Source organism: Aethalodelphis obliquidens, unplaced genomic scaffold (assembly GCF_003676395.1).
Source record: "Aethalodelphis obliquidens isolate GAN/ISIS:26980383/991018 unplaced genomic scaffold, ASM367639v1 scaffold25, whole genome shotgun sequence".
In the NCBI taxonomy this organism is placed as follows: Eukaryota; Metazoa; Chordata; class Mammalia; order Artiodactyla; family Delphinidae; genus Aethalodelphis; species Aethalodelphis obliquidens.
The window spans coordinates 316,606-343,405 of NW_020837969.1; the positions used below are offsets into that span (position 1 = coordinate 316,606).

The 26,800-nt window shown below is 38.7% G+C and overlaps 1 protein-coding gene across 1 annotated transcript in view; it reads right to left on the reverse strand.

Annotated features, from left to right (window-relative positions):
• TENM3 (teneurin transmembrane protein 3) overlaps positions 1 to 26,800 on the reverse strand; it is a 434,963-nt gene that overhangs the window by 167,421 nt on the left and 240,742 nt on the right. Inside the window, exon 3 of the mRNA XM_027122504.1 lies at positions 16,025 to 16,262. Coding sequence (XP_026978305.1) covers positions 16,025 to 16,262 — 238 coding nt within the window. The remainder of the gene's footprint in view (positions 1 to 16,024; positions 16,263 to 26,800) is intronic.

A 26,800-nucleotide genomic window follows, 5' to 3' on the forward strand; every position in this document is an offset into this window, starting at 1 on the left:
CTTCTGAAATGACACTTTCAGATTTAAAGCAAATGAATCCCACACTTGTGGACTAAATTTACCTGGTAATATATGAAGGCTAAAATTAACTACTGAGTTCAAAATAGTTTTAGTCACTTGATGATGCCCAAACAATGGATGGTTTGCCTGGAATTCATTTTAAGATAAAATACTTCCTAAAAATTTTCAAAATATACAAAATTTAATTATTGTGTTATCTTTCATATTGCCCATTATCACTCACTTAATTACCTGTAATCTATCATTGAGAGTATATACATTAAATATTGCATGAGTTAAAACAGACCCAAATATTTGTCAGTATTTATTTATTTATAAATTTATTTCATTTATTTATTTTTGGCTGCTTTGGTTTTTCGTTGCTGTGTGCAGCTTTCTCTAGTTGTGTCACACAGGCTCAGTAGTTGTGGCTTGCGGGCTTAGCTGCTCCGCGGCATGTGGGACCTTCCCGGACCAGGGCTCAAACCCGTGTCCCCTGCATTGGCAGGCGGATTCTTAACCACTGCACCACCAGGGGAGCCCTATCTGTATATATTTATAAGAAATGATAAAACTGAAAGATGATATTAACTATTGTCTGAGCACTTTGAACCTTAAAACCTGTGCTTCATTATCACAGTCTTCAGAATTTTCACTACCAAATTCTGATTTTTCAATTCCAAAGCCAAGTGGATTATCTGCTAAATATATACTTAGCAGCATTTGGTAACTGATTAAGAGGCTTGAAAAAGCAGTTTATTTAAGTGGTGTGCGTTAGGATAATAATGCAAGTAAATATAAAACTTTGGGCAGCTATGAAACAGAAAACTAAAGGAAGCAAGCGCGTGTAGAAAATCAGCTGTTCCTATTCAAGGCTGGGTTCCTATTGGTTTTCCTTACCTTTCAGCGACTGATTCTCAATAGATATCCAGAGACATCTGCAATTACTTACTGTGCTTAAATACCTAGCTGTTTGGAAAGAAACCTCCATCAGTCAAGGATGATGGCCCTAAGCAGTTCCGTGACGATTCCGGAACTAAGAGATTGCGGAGGCTGCTATGAATTCTCAGGGAGAAGCCTACCCACACTAACATCTGCGTGAGACTGCAAAAAGTATTCTGCAGTCACCTATCTTTCTCATGGAAATGGGTCCATCAGACTGATGACGGACTCACAGATTTTGGTAGGGCCTTGTGAACTTACATACTCAAGGGTCAGGCCACCAACATGAGGAGAAAGGTACCTCGAGACCATTACATACATTAAAGCAATGGTTCTCAAACTTCAGTTTATATCAGAATCCCTTGGCAGACTTGTTAGAAAAGGTCTGGGGTGCAACGCCAGCAGCTAATGCAGCTGGTCCAGGGACAACGTTTTATTCAAGACTCCCATCCGGATTGTACAACAAAACAGAAAGTCAGTTCAAAAGACTCCTGCTTAGACAGTCACTGCTGCTAGCTCACTTCAAGTAGTCAATTCAGAGCAACTGTAATTTGTACAATGCGAGGCTCAATCCATCTGATCTCAGAATCAAATGGTTTAGATATTTCATTGCTTTGTGTCATTTCACTCAATTCCTTCTTCCAATACCCCCCCTTCATTGTTCCTCCCTTTCAGTTTCACCTGTTTGTTAAGAAATTGGTTGCTTCATCCTTTTCAATCTCATTGCTACTTTTAAATGTCTACCATGTTTATTGGCCTTTATCTCTAAATTAGACACCAGTATCCATTCTCTCCTGGCTCTTCCGTTTCCTAGAGGTATCTATATTTCCATGTGCTTATCAAACATTCAGCAATATACTATCTTATTTCACAAGTACCTTCTTTTAGGGAGTTCTTTCCTTTTCTCTTTGAACTTGACACTTGGACTTGTGAGTCATGTAGAAGGCTAGCTGATAATTCACCTTCGGTATTTACAGCTTCCCAAAAGATTTCACTACTTCTCTTCATAGAGATGATGCTATTTCTCTACTCTTAACCTTTTTGGTTGGAATTGTTTTTATATATTCTTTTTTTCCTCTAAAAACTTTGCTTCAATGTATTACCTGGATTAAAATCTATCTAGGAAAGAAACAGCTATCTCTACTCATTCTCTTTATCTATTAGAAGAGACTTCTGGAAAACTCAGTTCTAAACATTTAAAAAGCACCGTATACACACACACAAACATAACCTCCTTACTCCTTTACACATCTGCTGCTTTGAGGGGAAGGAAAAAAATAAGAGTATTTTCCCACACAACATGCCTTCTCCCTAAGTCTTCTCCTTTGAAGCAGCTGAGGACAAAGCAGTGACAATCGAGGTGCTGCCCCCAGCACTGGCCACGGCGGGTGCCCCACCACACACACCCTGACAAAGGCTGCAGCAGTGGTAGCTTCTGATCCACAAAGCTACATGATGAAAAAAAAGTTGTTTCCCTGAAGTTCAGAGGTAGCAGAAATCCCCCACTGAATCCTCATTATTACAGGTGAAGTTTTTTCTTTCATCCTTTACATATTATATTAAAACGTGCTTTCAAGGGTGGGAGTGACAGAACCAGTGAAGAGCAGTACTTAACTGGTAGAAGGAAAGTAAAAAGTATTTGGAGGACTAGTGTTTAACTAACTTCTTCAATAACCACTATGGTAGCAGCAGCCCTGGCCAAAAGCTTTAACTAAGAATAAAAAATTATCAAACGGGACCTAAAACCGGAAGAGGCTTGTCTCAAGCGGGGATTAAAAAGGTGAAACAGTTAAGAAAAATAAAATTTACCTCGAGTGAGTTAATGATAAACTGAACCTCAATATTTTTTCACTTTGCATTTTGATCATTTAATTTCTGCTAATTTTTAAATAGGACGAGTCCAGAAAAGGTGATGTGTGCATGTGTGTGGGTGTGGGTGTAAATTTTCTAAGAATTGGACAGGGCTCGTTCAAAATGGATTAATTGGGAGTTCCCTGGTGGAACAGTGGTTAAGAATCCGCCTGCCAATGCAGGGGACATGGGTTTGATCCCTGGTCCGGGAAGATCCCATATGCCGCAGGGCAACTAAACTCGTGCGCCACAACTACTGAGCCCGAGCACTGCAACTTCTGAAGCCTGTGCGCCTACAGCCCGCGCTCCGCAACAAGAGAAGCCACTGCAATGAGAAGCTCGCGCACTGCAAAGAAGAGTAGCCCCTGCTCGCCGCAACTAGAGAAAGCCCGCACGCAGCAACAAAGACTCAACGCAGCCCCCCCCAAAAAAAGTGTACTTTCTAAAAAAACCCCCCAAAACAAAATGGACTAATTATTTTGCTTCTAATATAAGGTATTATTATTATAAATCTAATTGAAAATGTTTTATAGTGTAATATACTGTGCATCCCTGAATTGCAAAAAAAGGAAATATTTTAGACTCCTACTAATTAAAATGCTTCTTCTTGTACTACCTTTAAAGTAATTATGGTATGCATTTAAAGACAAATATTCTAAGTAAGAAAATTAAACATCCTCCAAGTGAGTAATCGGCATTAGAATGTAAATTACATATTTTGACATGAAAACAGAAAAGTATGTAATGATTCTAGCTGTGACACAGTGAGTTAGTGAGGCTGATAAACTATTTCATGCTGATAGCATGTTGTGTTCTCAAATCTATTACACTTTTGAATTGATGTGCTATTATCTTTGGACAACTTTCACACTAGGAGGTGATCCCAGCAAGAAAAATGTCTTAAATGAAAAGCTTATAAACAAGATACATTTCACTGCTGTCACCTGAATTAATATGAGCTATTAGTGGTTGTACAAGAGGTTTGAGAAAAAAATTGTTTTATAATATTCTACAAAAAATTGCAGTATGAATGTATTAATAATTATACATTTTAGCAATTGCCTCTGTATCAATTTATAATCATACTGAATGTACAACAGGTACGTGGTAAGTACAGCATTATGTGTTAACTGATCTCTGAAAATTGGGAGGCAAAATTCTAGACAGTATTAAGGTGATTGGTGGGAAATATATTTTAGTGAATTCTCTACTGTCTTATACGCTCACTTTTCAGTCTTAAGCAAGAGACATAAAATATAAAATTTAAATATAACCACAGTTGTAAAAAATAAATAGGTCTACAATAGGAGGCAAAGTATTTTTATTATGACTTGTTTTAACTTAGACATGTTTATAATCAAGTAACAAGTCATGTTATACAGTTTGCTTGGGAGCATCAAGAACTGAACAACCAGATTAAATATGCAGACTTTTTTTTAACCATTATCAAGATGGCTAAAATAGTTTAATAGTTTTTGTTATATTTTAGTTATTTTAACTGTGTAGCCATGGTATCAAATGCCCAAATCTATATTAGATATTTTCCTACATGTTTTAAGATATCAATTACACTGGGCTTCCCTGGTGGCGCAGTGGTTGAGAGTCTGCTTGCCGATGCAGGGGACACGGGTTCGTGCCCCGGTCCGGGAAGATCCCACATGCTGCAGAGCGGCCGGGCCTGTGAGCCATGGCCGCTGAGCCTGCGCGTCCGGGGCCTGAGCTCCGCAACAGGAGAGGCCACAACAGTGAGAAGCCGCGTACCGCAAAAAAAGAAAAAATAAATAAATTAAAAGATATCAATTACACTACTGTTGGCAGTTATTACATACTAAATATATTAAAATTAAGATGGAAATGAAAAAGATCTTAAAATTCCTATGTGCTGGGCTTCCCTGGTGGTGCAGTGGTTGAGAATCTGCCTGCCAATGCAGGGGACGCGGGTTCGAGCCCTGGTCTGGGAGGATCCCACATGCCGCGGAGCAACTGGGCCCATGAGCCACAACTACTGAGCCTGTGCGTCTGGAGTCTGTGCTCCGCAACAAGAGAGGCCGCGACAGTGAGAGGCCCCTGCACAGTGATGAAGAGTGGCCCCTGCTCGCCGCAGCTACAGAAAGCCCTCGCACAGAAACGAAGACCCAGCACAGTCAAAAATAAATAAATAAATTTATTAAAAAAAAAAAATTCCTATGTGCTATTTGAACAAGATTTAATCTACTTAATTATTAATTCATTTAATTATTGAGGGCTTAAAATTGCTCAGCAAAGCTCTTTCTATAAATTTGAGAAGGAAGTGTGAATTTAGGTAAAGAGAAGAATTTCAGGTGTCGATGTAAGTTGATGAAGAATAAAAGAATTCCAGGGTTGTTAAGAGATGTTGAAGGCATCCTAATCAATCAGATGTGTGACAGTGAACAAGAAGGATTTAACAAAACAAAACAGAAAACAACCAGTGCAAAGAGTGGTGAGTGGTTTAAATTAGGCTGATTGAGGACCTATTTACTGTGTACAAAGAAAAAATCATGTAATTTAAACTTCATAAAATCTCCACTCTGTGTGATTGTAAACTGCTTTTTTTTAAGATGAGAAAACTGAGCCTTAACTTGGCAAAGTTAGTACAGGGGCAAAGTCATGACTTTTTGTCCTTAAAGCTTACGTTTTTAACCAGTTATGTAATACAGTAGTAGTCGCCGAATGAGCTGTGCATCTTAATGCATGTGTAAAGCACCCTTCTATCTGCATTTATCTCGTGTTTAAAAAATAAGATACCAGGCTCTTACGGTATTGAATACACGGATGACTGTGGAGCTTACAGCCAGTCCTTTTGTTGGAAAGTCATTAATGTTCATGAGGTATCCTGAGACAGAGAAAAGAGCTCACCAAGAGGAGGGGTTACCAGTAACGTCCTCACCTTTTAGTTTTTGCAGCTTGTGTGTGATTAATTCAATACAAAATTCTTCCCTCATTCTTTGGGATGAGTAGTGGAGTGATCTTGAAAAGCTTTTTTAACCACTTAAAGGTTATCCAGCGAGCTCATGGCAAAGTACCCCCAAAGAGTTATAAACCATAAAAATGGGTTAAATATATAAAATGGGTCCAAATTTGCTGACCTTTTCGGTGATGACAAGTGGCTGTCAGTAGTATGCTACCAAGAATTTATTTTTGAAAAAATTATTTATGTCTCTTTAAGGTGCAGGTATTATTCAAGAATGAGTAAGAAAGTACTGCTGCTCTGAAGGAACTGTTAGTCCAGAGAGAATATTTTGAAAACGTGCATTTAATTTATTAAATTATTAAATTATTTTCATTATAATTTTGTTGCCAAGAACGGTGATTGCCACCTATGCCAATTATCAGTTTTCTAAACTGCTTAAATGTCTGCAAAACACGGAATTTTAGTGGGTTTTGCCTTCGTTTACTTAAAAATGTGAAATTGCAAAAACATCCAATTACTTTGCTAGAAAATGAAATTAGCCAAGATACAACAGATACTGTATGATCTCATTTATATGTCGAATCTAAAAAAATTAACTTCGGGACTTCCCTGGCGGTCCAGTGGTTAAGACTCTGTGCTCCCAATGCAGGGGGCGTGGGTTCAATCCCTGGTCAGGGAACTAAGATCCCACATGCTGTGCTGCACGGCCAAAAAAAAAAAAAAGAAGTCAAACTCATAGAACCAGAGAGCAGAATGGTCTGGTTGCCAAGACCAGGGCTGGGAGGCGGGGGAACTGGGGAGACACTTTCGGTTACAAGGTGAATAAGTCGGGAGCTAATGTGCAGCCTGGTCATTACAGATAATAATACTATATTGTGTACTTGAAATTGCTAAAAGAGTAGATCCTAAATGTTCTCACCACACATACACACAAAAGATAACTATGTGACGTGATGGGTGCGTTAATTAACTCAGATATACACACACACACACACACACACACACACATATACAAAATCATCATGTACACCTTAAAAAGACAAATTGTACAATCTAAATATATACAACTTTTATTTGTCAAAAGGAAGTATATATAATTGTTAGATAGGATTGAAAACTGTTTAAGGTATGATGACTTTGATATGTAATTATTTCATAAGTGTATATTTAATAAATAATTTACTAAATGAACAAATTTAATAGACTTAAATAAAAGAAAATTATTTAAAAATATTATCGGGGCTTCCCTGGTGGCGCTGTGGTTGAGAATCCGCCTGCCGATGCAGGGGACACGGGTTCGAGCCCTGGTCTGGGAAGATCCCACATGCCGTGGAGCAACTAGGCCTGTGAGCCACAGCTACCGAGCCTGCGCGTCTGGAGCCTGTGCTCCGCAACAAGAGAGGCCGTGACAGTGAGAGGCCCGTGCACAGCGATGAAGAGTGGCCCCCGCTTGCCGCAACTAAAGAAATCCCTTGCACAGAAACGAAGACCCAACACAGCCAAAATAAATAAACTAATTAAAAAAAATAAATAAATAAAATAAAAAATATTATCTATTTCATTTCATCCTTTCAAGTTTTAGTTTTATATATGTATGATAACATGCATGAGATTAGTACATTGCTACAACTGTATAATTTTTAATTTGATAAATACATATATTTTGGAGTTGTGTACTTTATTTTTCTCTTTCATATGTAATAAAAAAAATGTGGAGACACTACAAGAAGAAAAGGTAACGAATTTGGAACCTGAGATCTAGCTGAATGCTAGTGACCACATGATCTCAGGCACTTTACTAAATCTCCATGTACCTTACAAAGAAGTTAATCTCTAAAATCAGTTCCCACCTTGAAATTTGCTCTGGAATATAGTCCAATCTTTTTCAGAAGCAGTCATACCTTCTACAGGTCCTCCATAATAAACTTGAGTTTTTCATATGGGTACATTTCATAAACATCTGCTGAATGAATGAATGCATTCAGGCTTTATTTTATGAAGTATCACTACTCCACCACTATCTCAGATAATTTCTTCCCCATATTATCACTGTTAGCTTTTTCTAAAACAAACCCAAACCCTGTCTTTGAAAATTTACTTCATAATTTATTTCCTCTACGAAGTCACCCAATTAAACTGAGGATATAGTGATCATTCTCACAATAACAAAATACCTAGCTCCAAAGCTGAGAATGCTACCTAATTGCTCACAGCAATTAATCAGCGTAAATTCTTGGTAATTGTCATTGCCTTCACAGCCTTGGTAGCTGTTATTTACCTTTATAAATGCTAACTCAATTATTTTATTTTTAAAGGTACAGCATAAGAAAAGAATAAAGAAAAAAGAAACTGAAATGCCAGATACTTTACATATGATATTTCAAGAAACACTTATAAAACGTTTGTGGAGTATCATCAAAGGTTATCAGGTTATCAGGTAAAAATGTATAAGTACTTGGCCCAAGGTTATATAGCTAGTAGGATGTTGAGATTTTCACCCAGATCTGGTGTCTAGTACACCATGACCAGGAAGAAGCAATGTTCTATTAGTGCAGGATGTAACTGGAGCAAGATGACTTCTGGTGGTAGCACTTGAAGTGGTTCAGAATATGAGGTGAGATGCTAAGAAATCATAAAGACGGTTTTAGCAGAATCAGAGGGGTTATCAAATAGAATTTATTAAACTTTGTTGGCTAATTGCATGTTCAAGAATTTAATCTTAATGGGCTAAGAAGAAAGGGTTCTGAGAATGGTGTAATACGACACAGACTCAGGTTTGCAATTAAGGGAGAAAGAAATCAAACAGGCACAAGAATGTCAAGGCAAAATGAAGAAATGCAGGAAAAGAAAAGCAATTGTCTTTGACAGGGTATATATTAATTGGTGATGAAACCAGGCGATGAAATTTTAGAGAGAAACACATAGTTTTAAAATTGCACAATAAATTCTAGGAAAAGATAAAATCAACATGTAGTAATGATGTTAAGTAGAGACAACAAACACACACACACACAATCAAGGAAAGAGGACTGAAACATATTTTCACAGACGACATTAGTGAAGAGTAAAAGAATTTTTTAAAACTTCCAAAACCAGTTGCCGAGGAAGAAGAGAGGTGTCTCAAAATGAGTGGGTCACATCCAGAAAACGATTCTGATTAAACCACAGTCATTAGCTATGACCAGAGTAGTGGCACAGACGACCTTTTACTTTGATCATGTTCAGAGAAGCGACCAGAAATGTGCTAGGAGTAATTAAGAATTCATTACTCTAGATACTATGGAAATTCAGGTTATCATATATGAATATTTTATACAGATTGATGTTATCCAAAACCAAACATTACCAGAGTATACAGTATTTGCAACTGGTTGGAATTATGCTTTCAAAAATCATCTAAGGCCTACAGCAAATGATTAATACATACTTTCTTGGTATCTTAATTACTATTAAAAAAAAACTGGTTCACCTCAGTTAAACAAAATAACACTCCTACTCTTTTGTACAGTAACTTCATCATACTCAAAAGATACCTAAAGCTTTAAAAACCTTAAATATAACTGGGGTCTAACTTCTGACTGATGTGAAGACAATGCATGTATCAAGGCTTTTATGGATTAATTCCAAACATTTATTACTTTAGTTAACTAAATGTTTCAGGGATATGAATAGTTACCTTTCATTATAATTTGAAGATTTTTTTTTTCTTCTCAAGAACAAAATTAACAGACTTGCAAAAATTCATGTACTTTTTGTTTAATGACAGGAATAGTGAAAAAAAAAAAACCAAGAGATTTTATTCTGGGAAAACTATGGTTAAGGCTTGGACTACCTAACTCATAAAGATAAATTAGACATAATTATTCCAGTTAAGACAAATATGTTCTTCATTCCTGGAGAGAAGAGAGCTACTTAATAATAAAAGATATTCATTCAGCTGTTAAGCAATTGGGTTATCTAATCCTATGCAATGGTTGTTATTACTATTATTATTGTTTGGTCATATTTAGAAAAAACATTTATGAAGCACCTACTGCCAGATGAGTTGTTTACATTATTTCATTTAATACAACACTATTATGAGTAGGTATTATTATTGCATTGGAAATTGACCTCAGATTTAAATAAGTAAATAATTTGTAGATGACTACGTGGAGAGTTTAAATGAGGGATCTACGATTAAAAATCAGGTCTGGGGCTTCCCTGGTGGCGCAGTGGTTGGGAGTCCGCCTGCAGATGCAGGGCACGCGGGTTCGTGCCCCGGTCCGGGAAGATCCCACATGCCGCGGAGCGGCTGGGCCCGTGAGCTATGGCCGCTGAGCCTAGGCGTCTGGAGCCTGTGCTCCGCAACGGGAGAGGCCACAACAGCGAGAGGCCCGCGTACCGCAAAAAAAAAAAAAAAAAAAAAAAAATCAGGTCTGACTGCAAAGCACATGTTCTTCTCATGATGCTAAACTGTGTTTATATCTCTACTAGATCTACTAGGTTTTATTCAGGAATATATATCAATATTGACTCCTGGGAATGACCTTTACTTTAGAGCTACAATCAGCCCACAGCCTACTTTCTCATTTTAATTATTGGCATGATGCCTGCTAAACAACCACATTGAGACTGTAGCATTGCAACAGTGGTTAGTAGCAATCCTGTATTAAAAATGATGCTTTTGCTTTCACTTGGTAATCATCTTTGAATCTTTATCTCATACTTTATTTTAGAATGAGGACTCTTTCAGTATAAGGGAATGGTTTCGGAAACCAAATTATAATGTTGCCAGAGACACATGGATCTTTGAGTAAAACCAGGATCAAATTTATCTTTGCTTAACATTTTTAGTTAATATATGATTTACCTTTAACATTTTACATTTAAGAAATTAAATTTGAACTTTTTGGGAAAAAAAAGTCATTCAACATGCTGACTTCAGTATATGCCCCCTCGTGTTCTCTTGATACTGTGAGAAGAAAATAAAGACGACCATTTTATGTATCATTTCTAGGAGTGACACATTTTGGGGGCCAACAGAAGCTTTCTCTGTGAAGGGGTTGACAAAGGGTTAAACATTTGCTACATGTCGGCAACAGAAACTAGAAAGTTTCAAAGTAGGAGTCACACCTGTATTCAACCAAGGGCTGCCTTTCCACTGCCTCTAACTTGATCTCTGTTATTATTTACCTTATGTATAAAATAATTTGAACTTACAAAGTAACTTTACTCTTGGGAATAAAACTTCGCAGGGTAGCCATGTGCCTCTTTGCCCACCACAGCCTTGGTTCGTGCCTGTAGCTCCGGTGTAACTGTTCACAGTCCCCTTTCACTCTCATATTACCCTAGTTTGATGATCGATTATATGGTCACGATAGAGCACAGGCGCTGAACTAGGGCTGCAACAGCTGCTGGAATTACCCTCCTCTCATTGAGACAAAAATTTTTAAGCCACAAATTGAAACAAGTCTTAAATATAAACACCTCCTAGCAAATGCTCCTGAATCACACATCCGTCTTCCTCTGTCTTCCTATTACTCTTACAACTGGACACATATCCCTCTATGGGCCTTTTAACAAATACCGTAAGTTATTAAAGGTGAAATATTTCAAGAGATCTGGAATTCCTTGATTTTTACGATTCATTAGTATGTAATTTTAGGTGAGTTTACTGGTTTTTTTGTTTTTAAAAACAAATGGAGATGGTGAGACTCTCAAAGATTAATTAAGAATATCTTAGGACTTCCCTGGTGGCACAGTGGTTGAGAATCTGCCTGCTAATGCAGGGGACACGGGTTCGAGCCCTGGTCTGGGAAGATCCCACATGCCGCGGAGCGGCTGGGCCCGTGAGCCACGACTGCTGAGCCTGCGCGTCTGGAGCCTGTGCTCTGCAACGGGAGGCCCGTGCACCGCGATGAAGAGTTACCCCCGCTCGCCGCAACTAGAGAAAGCCCTCGCACAAAAACGGAGACCCAACACAGCCAAAAATAAATATAAAAATAAATGAATAAATAAAAGATTACTATTAAAAAAAAAAGAATTTCTTATCCTAGATCCACATCTGATTTTGAAGTTTACGTTCAGTAACTTTAGCTTCTTCAGTTTTACCTCTTTACTGTATTTTGTGATTTTCTCTTTTCCCACAGGTGTCCTTGGGTTTCCTCAAACTATCTTTAACAAAAGAATATGGCATTACTCAGTAAACGTAAGTCAGTAGATTACCTTCCCAGTATATTTTACTTACAGCTGTATCTTTAATTACGGAGGATCTTACTACTTACTGCCTTGTTAAAGGTAGCTGGTTATCAGCGTGTAGGTAAAGGTACAATTTTTCAACTGGGAAAGCTCTACCCTGGTACTATACGGCCAGGATGTGTGTGTTGCTGCCTAGACTTCTAATAGGCAAGGCTGACTCAGACCTGATTGTCTTTCCTTTTCCTCAGAACCATTTAGAGTGAAGATAAAAGAGGGGGGAAAAAAAGGAGAATATCTTACTTTAGTAAATGATACTTCTGTTTAGGTTTTTTTTTTAAAAAGATGTAGCAATTGATCTCACATTAAAGCAGCCCAAGACATCTTGATATTTGAATTAAAAATGCAATAATAAAAAGGTAATTTAATATGCAATTTCATACATTAATAATCAGCAAAGCATTGCTGAGCTACAAGGTAAAAAGCTATGGGAACATCACTAATGAACTATCAAGGCCAAAGTAGACTTCAATAAATGAAACTTTAATAAATCTTTTATTAAATAGCTACACATGAACCACTTGGTTAACATCTAATAGGTAACTACTAAGCTACGTAATTCACATATGTAAGTGAGCAACTTGCAGGCTTTACAATTTTACAACTTTACAATTGCTGAAGGTCAGGATTCTCAATGCGAGTCTCAGTACTGCACCTTTAAGTGGTGCTATCCTGAGTCAAGTGTACACTTTTCTTCAGCCGCTCTATATTCTGGTAGCAGCTATTATTATGTACGGAAGCAGCTGAAGTATAAAATAAACAAAGGATGAGCTATAGGCTATCAGATGCCCTACAAATGAATTATACAAAGTACAAGAAATACTGAGCTCAAAGAAATACAAGAAATACTGAGCTCAAAGAAAAGGAGTCTTCAGAAAAGTTCTAAGCAAGTACTGGTGTTCCGTCTAGGTCCTGATTGTTACTTTTAGGAGATGATGAGATAATAAGAATATGCTTATAAATGGCAAATGCTTGTTCGCATCTTGATGTAACTCTAGATCTGAAACTCGCTGGAGATGGGCGACCAGAGCTACTCTGTTTAGTGGGTGGAAATGCACGGTACACAATAACATCGACAGTCTCCAGCGGCAGCAACGGCTAAATTCAATAGAGAAAGGACATACACACTTTTATGGAAGCAAGAAACTGCTGGTGAGAAAACATGCTTTTTACTAAATCAAAAGGAAAGCTACTGTTGAAACAGATAGGACACATCTTTTACGTCTTTTGTACCAAGTTTAGGTGCAAATGACTTGAGATTTTCATGGATTATTACATGCCACTTGTAACCAACTATTATCAGGATATGCTGAAAGGAGAAAAGGGGAAGAGACAAAGAGAAAAAACACCAGAGATCCTTATCTACACAGAACTGAATTTCAATCTTTATAGCTTACATCCTTTAAATGACAGTTTCAGAAAAGTGACAATCAGTAGGATGAGTCTATGTATAAATAGCAATAATTACCAAAGACGAAACTCCACTAGATTAAAAAATAGTCAAAGGCAGACACAAGTCTGGATAAAGTCGTTAACATACTTGAAACTGAGAATCATGCTCAATAGGGAACCTTAACTAAAAAAGGAAAAATCAATGATAAATAAGACTGGTTGTTCACCTCAAGTTCCAGCCAAGCGAGACTATTAAAGAAACCACAGTGGCACTATGTCAGTACAGCGGGAAATTTTCACACCTCTGCCTAGGTTGATTCACTGAGTACCTGCAAGTTGAAATGCCATTTTTTTTGATTAGTAATATTATAAGATGTGAACATTGGAAAAGGCGAAAGTAACAAAATTATACTACAGATTGAAAAATTTTAGCATGATGTACAATTTTCAAATTCATTATACTTTCTATATATGTGTGTGAGAATATCAACTGATAGATTTTCTTACTACGTCAATTCATAAAACTATAAAATGTAATTCCATTGATGGTTCACGAACGGTATTGCTTTGAAATGGAATTTCAAATGGTACGGCTTTGAAATCGCCCTGAGAGTGATTTCTCACACGGTCCGAACTGAGAGAAATCAACTACAGTTTCACATGTAGCTACTGTGGGTGTCCTCTCAGGAGCTACTTTCTTCCCTAACTTCCCAGCAACAAATATTCATTAGCACAACATGAGGAATAACAAGAACACACTTATCTTTCCCCCAAGTTATTCCAAATACCTGCTCTATAAGACGTGGCTTCAAGGAATACCAACTTTCCTATCACTGGTTTTTGAGGCTTTTGTGCTAACTACCACGTCCCCTAAATTAAACACATTTCTGATGACCTAACTTGGCATATTTCATAAATATCTGTCAAAACAATTATTGTCAACTACAATGCAATTATCCATATTCAATTTGATGACTCAACTGGAAAATTACTTTTTTCCTAATAAATTTTTTTGCAAATGACAGTAGTGCATCAGTGTTGATTGTTCAGTGTGTGCTAATTAATGACACAGTAAGTTTAGCTCTGCGCTAAGAAGAAAATCTGTGTACGTGATGCTTCGTCTTTAAGTGAAAAATCCTGCTGTTGGCCTACTTCTCCTGCACTTTCTAATTTTTCCCAGAGAGTGTTCAATATTACAAAATACATAATCAAACCCAACTGCTCTTGGCTGACACTGTAGATGAAAAGACAAGGGCTCTCTGGAAACTTCTTTTTAGGTCAAGAGTAAAAGAAAAGACAGAAATACGTTACTGCTGACAACTAACTGTGAGGACATCCTGCTTGCTCGTCCTCAGGGCAGAATTGGTTTAGATCATGCAATTAATGGCAAAAAAAAAAAAAAGAAAAGGGATTTATTCATCATGAGACCCGTTTCTTCACCCAGAAGCTAATTTAAATGCTGACTTTAGCCAGGGGCTCTACGGGGCAGGGCACTCTCCCAGGAGGTCCAGAGCCCTCTGGTTTCTGGCTTTATGTGGTGATGAGTCTTTTTCTCTGAACCTACTGGAACCTTAGGGCAGGAAAGAAATAAATACCAATAGGAGTGTTAGAGGAACACGGCCGCAAAGCTGCCAGTAGGAGACCCATGAGTTAGGGCCCACACTCTTTGCTTGTGTGATGCGTGACACAAAGGAGATGCTGACTGTTGAGGTCCTGGCCAAAGGAAGAAGGTAAGATTTTCTGTACCCGGAGATATTTAAAAATGAAATGAATTAGCTCAAAATAGCTCCTACTGACCTACACTCTGTGTGAGCAGGTTGCTAGCTGTGGCCTGAGATGTGCTAGAAGTCATTAAGAACCTCACTGAAGCACCAGCATGTGTCAGAGAAAGAGCACTGAGCTGGCGAAGGTTCTGGAAGCGAAGGGGTCCACAGGCCATGCCGCAGAAACGGGGCAAAATGATTTTGTACAGTTACAGATTCTCAACTGCATGATGAAGACCAGAGGATGGAAATTTCAGGAATCATAAGGAAGAATTTTCGAACAGAATTGTCTAAAAATGAATGGAAATAATGGCGGAAGGAACCTTAAAGGTCCCATCTCCCTCATATTGCAAGAAACTAAAATATCCTTAACAAATGGTCCTCTGACTTGTGCTGAAGCATCATCAGTGGGGGTCCACTACGATTTTAGGATGTGATGGACAAAACGGAGTCTGTGAAAAGCAGGGATGTCTGGAACCAAGTAGATGCTCAATATAGTCACTGAATCATGGGACTGAGAAACACATTTACATTTCCATCCTTTTCTCTACGTGCCTGATCATCTGTAGATAAGAAAAAAAATGGTAGCAAAGAAAAGTTTCACTGAAGCCATTTATTCTCATCTCTTGTAGGCTAAAAAATGTGTGAAAAGGATAGGAAACTTCATTGGTCCAGCAACTAAAAGAGTACCAGTCATCTGGAACTGTTTCTAGAGAAGACAAAACAGAGAGTATATAAGAATGGTAAATCTCTCTTGGTGAGGAAAGGGTTGGACTAGTTTATCTTTCTATTTCGGATATTTAAAAAATATGGTTTGTTGACTGTTGTCAAACATGCATTCTCCATGCAGGTACATTGTGTGGTCCTAACAATCAAATACTCTGAAAGTCTCAACTTCAAGGCTTACCTGCTTTCCAGTGGTACATTACTGCCAAGGACCCAGCTGTCCTGCAGCTGGACGGACTCGGGTGTGGTTTGCAGCTCGGCGGGCAAAGCAGCCGGCGGGGCCGGACTCTGGTTCCTCCTATTGGTCAGGGAGTTTCTATTGAGAGAAGTGATGGATGGGTGATGCTGTGCGGAGTGTTGCTTATGGGAAGGCGGCAGAGGCTGCAGGGTGGACTGGCCTTGGTTGTTTGCAGGTTGCTCTGAAAAAAGAAATGGAGACGTTATATTTATGTGTATATGCACATACACATCTACACACACTACCAGTTTCTTGGGGATCCACTGTAGATGAATTAGCATTAAAAACTGCATGCAGGGCTTCCCTGGTGGCGCAGTGGTTGAGAGTCCGCCTGCCGATGCAGAGGACACGGGTTCGTGCCCCGGTCCGGGAAGATCCCACATGCCGCGGAGCGGCTGGGCCCGTGAGCCATGGCCGCTGAGCCTGCACGTCCGGAGCCTGTGCTCCGCAACGGGAGAGGCCACAGGGGTGAGAGGCCCGCGTACCGCAAAAAAAAAAAAAAAAAAAAATGCATGTAAATCCATAACCTGATACACTTGCCTATTGTTCTATTAAGCGGGTGTTCAGTGACATTCTCTAAGAGTAAGTTTACCCTTGATACACAAAGTTCTAATTAATATACCACAGATGGTAAAATTGCTTTTGGTTTTAATTTGTTTCAGATTTTTTTTTCATCTGGTTTTATTAACACCTACAGAAAACAGCATCTGACAGCTCCCATAATGTGCCCTTAGATTTCAGCTTTTTTAAACAGACCAACCCTGAAATTAAATGGGTAATTTCTGTAGAACACAAAGGTTTTGGAAATGCATATAATCCCTGTAATTATTTAATGGAGTTTTTTTAAGCTTTATTTAACTGCAATAAATTATTACAAGCTAGGTGCTAAACAGCAGTAGACTACTCTAGCGCATTTCAAATAAGGCAGATCTGCACTGTGATCTACTAATAGACGCTAAGTATTCTTTAGCAGAAGGTCACTGTGTGAAGCAGATGTTGTTTGATGGATATTTAACAGACTGAATCACAGCTGATTACAACGTCAGAAGACTCATATACTTAATGACTGTTACATCCATTAGCACACATGCAGAACAGATTTTCCAGTTTCACAGTATGCAGTAGAACTACATTTTGGTGTAAGTCATCAGAGCGACTCATGCCACTATGTCAGTGGTACAAATATTTTGTTCTAAACCGGAATCATAAAGGATCCAGCAACTTCAAAATATAAACACAACAGTGGGTTGGAACCAGGAAAAAATTCTCTAAAGCTAATAAGTCATAAGTTAAAATACGCAAATGAATGGAACATTTGAGACCCACTTCTCATTCTCATTACCTAGCTTTGGACATGCTAGAATGCACAAATACTACATTTTAGCCAACAGACAGATGACTCCTTAATTAACTTATTATGGTTCCGCACACGTAAGATGTCAATTTTTGACTAAGTTCAGTTCAGAGTGCAATATAATTTTAAAGTGTTGTATTAAATCATGCTATTAATATAAATGCACATATTAAAAGAGAACAGGAAACACACGGACTATCTTTCATCTACCGTGTGAACTCCAGCAGTGATTGTTAACACAGCCTAACATTGTAGTTCTGGTTGCATGAAATGGATACATGATATGTAAGAGTTTGAATACATAGTATCAAACCTCTTTACAGGGTACGACAATTAAAATTACTCCTCCCACAGTGTATAATATTAGTAACACCATGTTTCCAGGCGTCTCTAATAATCTGTATCATATCATTTAACAACTAGTAATTTCTTACTCCTGAAATGAGGGACAGATATCACACCCAAATCTATGAAGCAGAGTTGCTTCCTTGTACCGTCACTATTCTTGAAGATTCCCATTCTGGAAACTATAGAAATCTTACTTGGTCCACTGTTTTGGTGCTCATGAAAAGTTACGGAAGTCTAATTCTCAGTTAAAGTGAAATTAGCCTTTGAAGACATGGCAGGGTTAAAATAGCGCATACAGTTTTAATCGTGTGAGAATAAAAGAAACCGTTTAAAATTCATGTAAGATTTATTATTCAGGTATCATTTAACTACTTAGCTTTGCTGTTCTTAGCATCAGTGCATATGATTAGAATCTCTATAGGTGTCTTTAAGGAACATTTCAAGAAGCTGTTTATAAGATGACATACAATAAGCTACAGTTACGGACTTCCCTGGTGGCGCAGTGGTTAAGAATCCGCCTGCCAATGCAGGGGACACGGGTTCGATCCCTGGTCGGGGAAGATCCCACATGCCACAGAGCAACTAAGCCCGTGTGCCACAACTACTGAGCCTGCGCTCTAGAGTCCGCGAACCACAACTACTGAATTCGTGTGCTGCAACGAGAAGCCACCGCAATGAGAAGCCCGCACACCACAAGGAAGAGTAGCCCCCGCTCGCCGCAGCTAGAGAGAAAGCCCACGCACAGCAACGAAGACCCAAACACAGCCAAAAAATGAATGAATAAATAAATAATAAAATTACTTAAAAAAAAAATAAGCTACAGTTACGAGGGCCTAGACAAGGTCGGCCTCATAACAAAGAGAGAAAGAAGAGAAACATTTCATACATAACAATACATAACAAGAGAAACAATACATAACAAAGTATTAAGACCGTGCCTAGAAAGAAGCAGATGACTCCATGTTTTTAAGTACAGCTCCATGAAAGAATGGTTTTATATTATAGATAGGTTACATAGAATAAATGACATATCAGATATTATACTATGTCGAGGGAAGAGCAGTGTCGTAGAAGTCAGGGTACCAAATTTACTTCCTAACTCTGTCAGTCATCATCATAGTGAGCCTCTGTTTCTTCAACTGTAATGTGGGAAATATTGCTTGCCAAAAAGTTTGTTAGGGTTTTTCACAGCATCTTATGAAAACCCGAACGAACTTTTTGGACAGTCCAATACCACTGTCCCATCCAGGTATTAGTGCAATCTAAAGATTCAATGAAATGCACTCATTTATTCACACACGTCGTCATTCATCCCACAGGCATTTATCAACCTTCTACGTTCTAAGGATCTGCTAAGTCAGTAACAGATGAAAGCACTGTGTAAATGATAAAGCATTATAAATATTAAGATGGTTACTGAAACATTAAAAGATTTAAGGTCTGTTATATATTTCATTATGTTGAACTTAAGATTCTTATTCTTTTTTAGTTTTTTAAAAAATTTTATTTTTTATTGAAGTATTGTTGAGTTACAATGTTGTGTTAGTTTCTGGAAGATTCTTATTCTTAAATCAAAATATAAATCGTGGGTTAAAACCTTCCATTTGAGGTTTTGAAACTAATTGGTTTCTGCTGCTGCTTTCTCTGGATTACTCATTCCTTCTGCAAGTATTCGTTAGGAACGTGCAATGTGCACGACATCACGTAAACACCCTTCCTTTTCCGTTGTCTGAGGCTATTTCAGCACACGTGTTCTGTCTGCTGGGACCTCTTTTGATGTGACTACCTAATTAGGAGGCCTACCAACAACACAAGTCCAGATAATGAAAGCTAGGTTCAATCTTAAATTTGATGGACGGCTTCCCTGGTGGCGCAGTGGTTGGGAGTCCGCCTGCCGACGCAGGGGACGCGGGTTCGTGCCCCAGTCCGGGAGGATCCCACATGCCGCGGAGCGGCTGGGCCCGTGAGCCGTGGCCGCTGAGCCTGCGCGTCCAGAGCCTGTGCTCCGCGACGGGAGAGGCCACGACAGTGAGAGGCCCGCGTACCGAAATAAATAAATAAATAAATAAATAAATAAATAAAATTTGATGGAACGGAATAAGTGCAGAGTCTGAGCGAGATGGGGTGGATGGCCAGGAATTTAAATCCTGACGAATCACAAACAGAAGCAAATCCAAGGATCCGGTGGGAGGTCAACGCTAGTTCTAGAGATTCTGGCTTACAGGACGTGAGAAGCAGCTGGCGTATGCATTTATTTTTACCGACTTAGTCAAGATAGATTACTTTCATAAAGTATAACAAGATAAAATAAAATTGAACATAGTCAGAGAGGAAGATAGAATAAAAGAAAACTGAAAGTGGGAAAGATAAAGCCAGATATGAGGCGAGTGGACAAAATGCCTGCTGTATATGGCTCTACACATCTTTAGAGAAAGGTACAAACCTGGCTCTAAATTACCTTGTTGCAAAGACGGAAAAGAGGAAACATGATCAGTTACATGATTTGAAGTGTTTTTAAGATCAAAAAGTTTGCTTAAGAAAAGTACTGAGAATAGAGAGAACATTTTCTTTTCACCTCATAGGAAGACAGATGAATACCCAGGGAAGTTCGATGACCAAGGTCCAAGGTGGGCACAAGGAAACAGAGAACAGGGCTTGGACTTGGAGACCAGCACTTAGAACCTAATAGAGGTGGGCAGATCCACCCAAGGACAGCCGAAACATCAACCGTAGCCTTTGCTTTAAGCTAATCCGCTGATACAGGCTTTGCATAGGCTTGAGAAGAAGTTTCAGATGAGACCTCACAGAGTCACCAAGTTCAGTGTTCCTGAAACATAGCTCTGAACATGTCATTTTATTCCTGGAAAACTACAAAGGCGTTTTGCCTATAAAACATAAAGTGAACTCTAAAGGTGAATGTGATCCTTGTTCAAGATATCTTTGCAAACGCTACCCCCATGAATCTCTTCATGTATCCCTGTTCCAGTCAAGCTTGCTGTACGCACTATATCTCCACCACAGCTTTCCACTTCTGTGCAGTGGCTTCTATTTGAAACACATGTTCCTCCAACTTTCTATATCCAAACCCTGTGTATTTCAAGCTCTCAGAATGATGACAGCCCTTCTGTTTTCTTCAAGTAGAAATCAGTTATTTCTCCTGAGTCTTCTTTGAGTCTTTTATCTTTCTTCTCTTTTTCTTTTTTAAAATAAATGTATTTATCTTATTTTATTTATTTTTGGCTGTGCTGGGTCTTTGTTGCTGTGTGCAGGCTTTCTCTAGTTGCGGCGAGCAGGGGCTACTCTTCGTTGCGGTGCCGGGCTTCTCATTGCGGGGGCTTCTCTTGTTGCGGAGCACGGGCTCTAGGTGCGCAGGCTTCAGTAGTTGTGGTTCGCGGGCTCAGTAGTTGTGGCGCACGGGCTTAGTTGCTCTGCGGCGTGTGGGATCTTCCTGGACCAGGGCTCGAACCCGTGTCCCTGCATTGGCAGGCAGATTCTTAACCACTGCTCCACCAGGGAAGTCCCTTTTATCTTTCTTTTCCACGGCTCTTTTCACTTTTCCCTCTGTATTATACTACTTTTATAGGTTTCATGTCCCCTGTTAGACTCTCTATGGAGAGTCACCTTGGAACCCCTAAGGACCACACGATGATAGATACTCAGTAAATATCTGTTGAATGAATGACTATTGGTGAAGAAGTCAATGAAGGGGGAGTTGAAGTAGAAAGTGGGGCCTGCTCATATTGCCTTTTCTTTTCTTTTACTGAAATACGGTTGATTTACAATGCTGTGTTAGTTTCAGGTGTACAGCAAAGTGGTTCAGTTATACATCCGTATTGCCTTTAATTCTAAGGTAATTTGCAAACATGTCTTATTTCCCCAACTAAATTCTTAGATCCTGAAAGGCAGGGACTCTAATTTAAAGCTCTTTGGATTTTTCAGTACCTTCACTAAGGCTTGTGCTTCAAAGACTCCTAAAAATATGCTGAATGATTGGTGATACTTATGAAAAAACAGGACCTTGCGAGGGGGGCGTCATCTCATCCAGGCAGGCACCATGTAACTCGCTACAGAAACTGGATTTTCAGAATATTTCTTTTGAATCATGGCAGATGTTCCAATATTTAAAATCTACCTTTTAACATGTGTGAATAATAGAGCAATTACCTAAAATGTACAAGAATATGTAAGATACAAATATATAAGATATGAAACAATACATAAAATATGTATTATAATTTGCCAAGTATAGTACGTTTTCCTTATATTTTAAAGCTTATGATTAAAAATCCTCCAAATTAGATATTTTAGAAAAGATGTAGGTTATTTTTTCCAAGTGGTCTTCCCTACTTTTTTTTTAAAAAAATTAAATTCTTGGCACTATGCTTACCGGACATTATACACTGTACCTAACTAGTGCTGTTTCTTTCAGCCTATCTTTCTTTGTTCCAGTGCCTACCGCTCATATAACGTTCATGAAAGCCTGACAGCTGCTTGTTTTTATTTGATAAACTGGACACAAATGATAGCAGATCTCTGTTGAAATTCACATTATAGTAATAAACATTAGACAGACTAGACTTCACTCATTGTGCTCAGCTCTTTGCCACCAAAGAAGTTAGCTCTTTGACAGAACATTGAAGGCCATCCCATTAAACCTATCAGCTGGGGGTAAGCCTGGATCATAACATACACAGTAAGGTGTGCCGCCTACTATACCACACAAAGCTATTTGACAATGCAGTAGATTCCAGTTTAATCAAATTATAAAACCCAATTCCAAGCAAATGAAGGCATATTCACTGAGCTCCACAGGGGGAAGAAAAGAAACTTTTGACCACTTTCCTGGATAGCAACTCTGCTGTATGAGCCAGTGAGGTGGAGGGGCCGTAGAGACAAATGACAATAAACATGGGAGACTTATTTTTCATGGGGTGTTTTCTTGAATAAGTTACATAGCTCTCTGAGCTTCATTTATTTTATAGTGCTTATTTAAAGGAATCTAAAAATACAGGGCCTGACATACAGTAAGTGCTAAAGGCAACTTATTAAGCTGGAAGAAACAGCCATCTTCAGGGCAGAACATCATGAGGGAAAACAAAGTAACTCAAGAGCCTTGTCCGCGAGAAGCAAGAACACACTATCCAATATCTCTGAAGAGGAAACGTCTTTCCTTTAACAGGCAACAAAGCAAGAATCGGAAATATCACAGGCATCAAAAATAAACTACTGTCTTGGCAGTTCCCAGAGAAGAGGGAATCTGATCTCTTAGTCATGAAGTTCAGCGGGTCTCTTTTTTCCATCTACTATAACCACAGAATCATGACAAGAATTTGAAAAAAAAAAGGAACATCTTTTTTTTTTTTTTTTTAACCTAACTGGGCATATTTGCTGGTTTGAATTTTTTTTTTTTTTAATTAAAAGCCACTACAGGCAGCTTCCGGACAGCTAGGTGCAATTCAGTCCAGCTCTCTCTGGTTCACAGCCTTGGGCTGAGGTCTTCGGGGGCCAGAGTGGAAATGGACTTTCAAACAGGAAAGTGGGGAGAGAAAATAATAGCTGCTGGGAGATACAAATACCTTTGTGTGGGTGCATGTCCACATGTGCACATGTGCCCCTTAAGGCTTTGGCGGGCTGGCTACAAATGTCCCCAGGGAAGAAGCACTCTATTTTGGAAGGGAGATGGAAGGCTAGGGGCTGACAGCTGTGCTGCTTTGAGATAACTGTTTGCAGTTTGAGTGGAGTGTGCTAACGAAAGACAAATGGGTGATGGAAGATGAGGGCTGGAGAGAGGGAGGGGGAGGGAGGGAAAGGAGGGGGAGGGAGGGGGAGGGAGATGAAGGACAGGGGATGAGGCTGGGGGAAGGGAAGAGAACCAAGGAAGAACAGAAACGTTTTTAACTTGACTGAATTACTAAAGAACCAGAGAAGCATTATTCCTGTGGCTTGAGAATTCTTGGATACCAAAGACAGTGAGTTGAATGTATGAATAAACTCTGGTTCTGGCCCCCCCCCAGGAATTTACAAGATGCACAGACCCTGTAGAACTAGACAAACATTTAGAAGGAGACACACCCGTTGACTGGGGATTAGCAATGGTGGGGTTAAAGCCTTTGTTTCTCTACCACCAAATTCATTCATTCTTACTTTACCTCCTGGCTGTATCTTTACCTTCTCCCACCTGTCTCAAGCAAAACTGAAGTTTCCTGCAAAACTGACCTCTTTCGTAAAACAGGTCACCAAAACAAAACCTGTAAAACACTTTGCTGTTGTATATTTTATTACCATATTAATTTTTTTTTACTGAAGTACAGTTGATTTACAATATTTCATTAGTTTCAGGTGTACAGCATAGTGATTCAGGTTTTTTTTTTTCTCTTTTGCAGATTCTATTCCATTATAGTTTATAGTTTATAGTTTATTACAAGATATTGCTATAACTTCCTGTGCTATACAGTAAATTCTTGTTGCTTATCTATTTTATGTGTAGTAGTTTGTATCTGTGAATCCCATACTCCCAATTTATCCCTCCCTCCCTCTCCCCTTTGGTAGCCATAAGTTTGTTTCCTATGCCTGTGAGTCTGTTTCTATTTTGTATATAGATTTATTTGTATTATGTTTTAGACTCCAATATAAGTGATACCATAGAGTATTTGTCCTTCTTTGTCTGACTTATTTCACTAAGCATAATATTTTCTAGGTCCATCCACGTTACTGCAAATGGCAATATTTCATTCTTTTTGAAGGCTTAGTAATATTCCACTGTAGATATGTACACCATCTTCTTAAGCCAACCGTCTGTCAATGGGTACTGAGGTTGTTTCATGTCTTGGCTGTTGTAAACAGTGCTGCTAGTGACCAGGGCTTGGAGTGGACGCTCCAAGTATACAAGGACCAAATCATAGATAGCTTTTGCGTTTGAAAATCCCAATGTAATTCTTAGATTTAGCTTATTCTTTGGTTCCATTATCAACTAACTCAGTGGCCTTACAGAAGTTGCTTTTCCTTGATTTTCTAGTGGTAAATTTTTCTACTGGTAAAAATGGTAAACACCTTCCTCATCTGGCTACATTTCAGAAGCTATTAGGAAAGGCATATTATAAATACAAAGTATTTTATGACACTGAAAAGAGGACATTACATTAAAAATATCTCCTTTGCTCAGAAAATATCATATATATTGCAGACATTTAGTTGACATTACATCCCTATGGAGAAAAAAATTAAGTAGCAAGAATTTTCCTCATAAATGGGAAAAACTTGAGTTAAGAAAATATGTGTACTTAGTCATACCACAACTCAGTGGAGCCCAAATTGAACGAAAACATTTACATATTCAAGGTGCTTTCTTCTCCTCTCCTTTCTCACCCCCATCCTCCATACTATAATAAAAAGATAAGAAATGGTATAATGGAGATTAGAGAAGAGAGACCTCACCTCACTCAGAAAATCACTTTCACATAAACCTGCTCCTCTGGTTCACTGTTTTATCTAGCGATTCTCACACAAGCTAGGTATTTGGAAGGGAACTGTCCATTTACATTCCTCTGCAAGCCTTTGGTTAAAATACGGCACTGTGTAAAAACTGTCACCACAGTTTACCTGTCACTTAAACATTTCTGACAGTTGCACACAAATCAAATGAAAATTTAACATGTGCTTTAAAAACCATAAAATACTATAAACATAAGCAGCATTGTTCTCATCACCTTCACCATCAGACTACTGATTGTAAGGCTATTTATATAAAGATATTTGAGTATGAAAAACCTTGAAGATACACAAGAAGATGTAAAAGGAAGATTGGTACTGGCCAGAAGGCATTATTTAATCAGCACACGTGAACTGGTTTACTGTTCTTACTGAGTTAGTGAGAATTTGGTTCCGTTTCTTTACGGTCATTCCTTGCAATGAGGATTAGAAGAAATTATCAAGGTCTGAGTCTTTTCAACCTTTGTATTCTTTTTTCTTTGAGAATCCGCTGTATTTTCTGTTTCTAGCAATGTGGCAACCTGGATTAGCTGTCAACTCCCTTGCTATGAAATATCCAGAATTGCTGGGTGAAATATAGTAAATACCTTTTGGACGATTTCATTTAGTGTATCTATTGTCGAACATTTGCCAGGCTCTGTTGCAGGCATTGAGGATATAGCAGTGAACAAAACAGCCAACAATCTTAGCCCACCAGTGGAACGCGAACTTTAGATTAATATAACTGAATTAGAAAGAAAGGATGGGCCAGAAACAGAGGGGAGAGGAAAACTGTTGAGTGCACATGAGCCAACACTGTAGCTTCCCTGGGGAGACCTACCAGTCTCTGTAATATTTCAATGTACAAGCAAGCGTCAAGAATTCATGCCTCAGCTGCTACTGAGACCCCTACATTCAGCCTGGACACGTAAAGTGCTATACCCTCAGTCTAAGAGTAGACTTAAAAAACCTTCTCATCGCAGAAAGACAATAAGGAATCTTGCTGTGCTGTCTTGAACCCGGATGGGGAAGAAAACAACTTGTAAAAATTTCAGCCGGTAGCCTGGGCTTCTCTGGAGTCGGAGTATGAAGTTGAAACTTTTACTATCAACATAGTTCTGGGACCCCCAAGCCAAGAAATTAATATTAAAAGTGGTGCTCCTCAGCAACACTACCCCCCTCCCCCAAGGACGCAGAAGAAGCAAATGCAAAACTGTTTGGAAGAATACGCTCTCAAGTCACAAAGGATTTCCACAGAAAAAAACCTACTTTCAATGAATTTACTGTCTAAAATTACAAAACTTTAGAGAAAACATCTACCTTGAGTCAAAATCTACAGACAAAACAAAAAGCAAAAATTTATCTCCCTGAACTTCCGATAATATGGCCATAAGATAAAACAATAAGTATGTTTAGAATGATTACAGATTTAAAAGAAATTAGGAACATGAGAATAAGAGACCATGAAAAAAGAAGGAGCGGTTACAAGAAAAGGTAGAATGTGTTTGCAGACACTGAAGTTAGAAACTTACTGGGTGGTTCAAACAGTA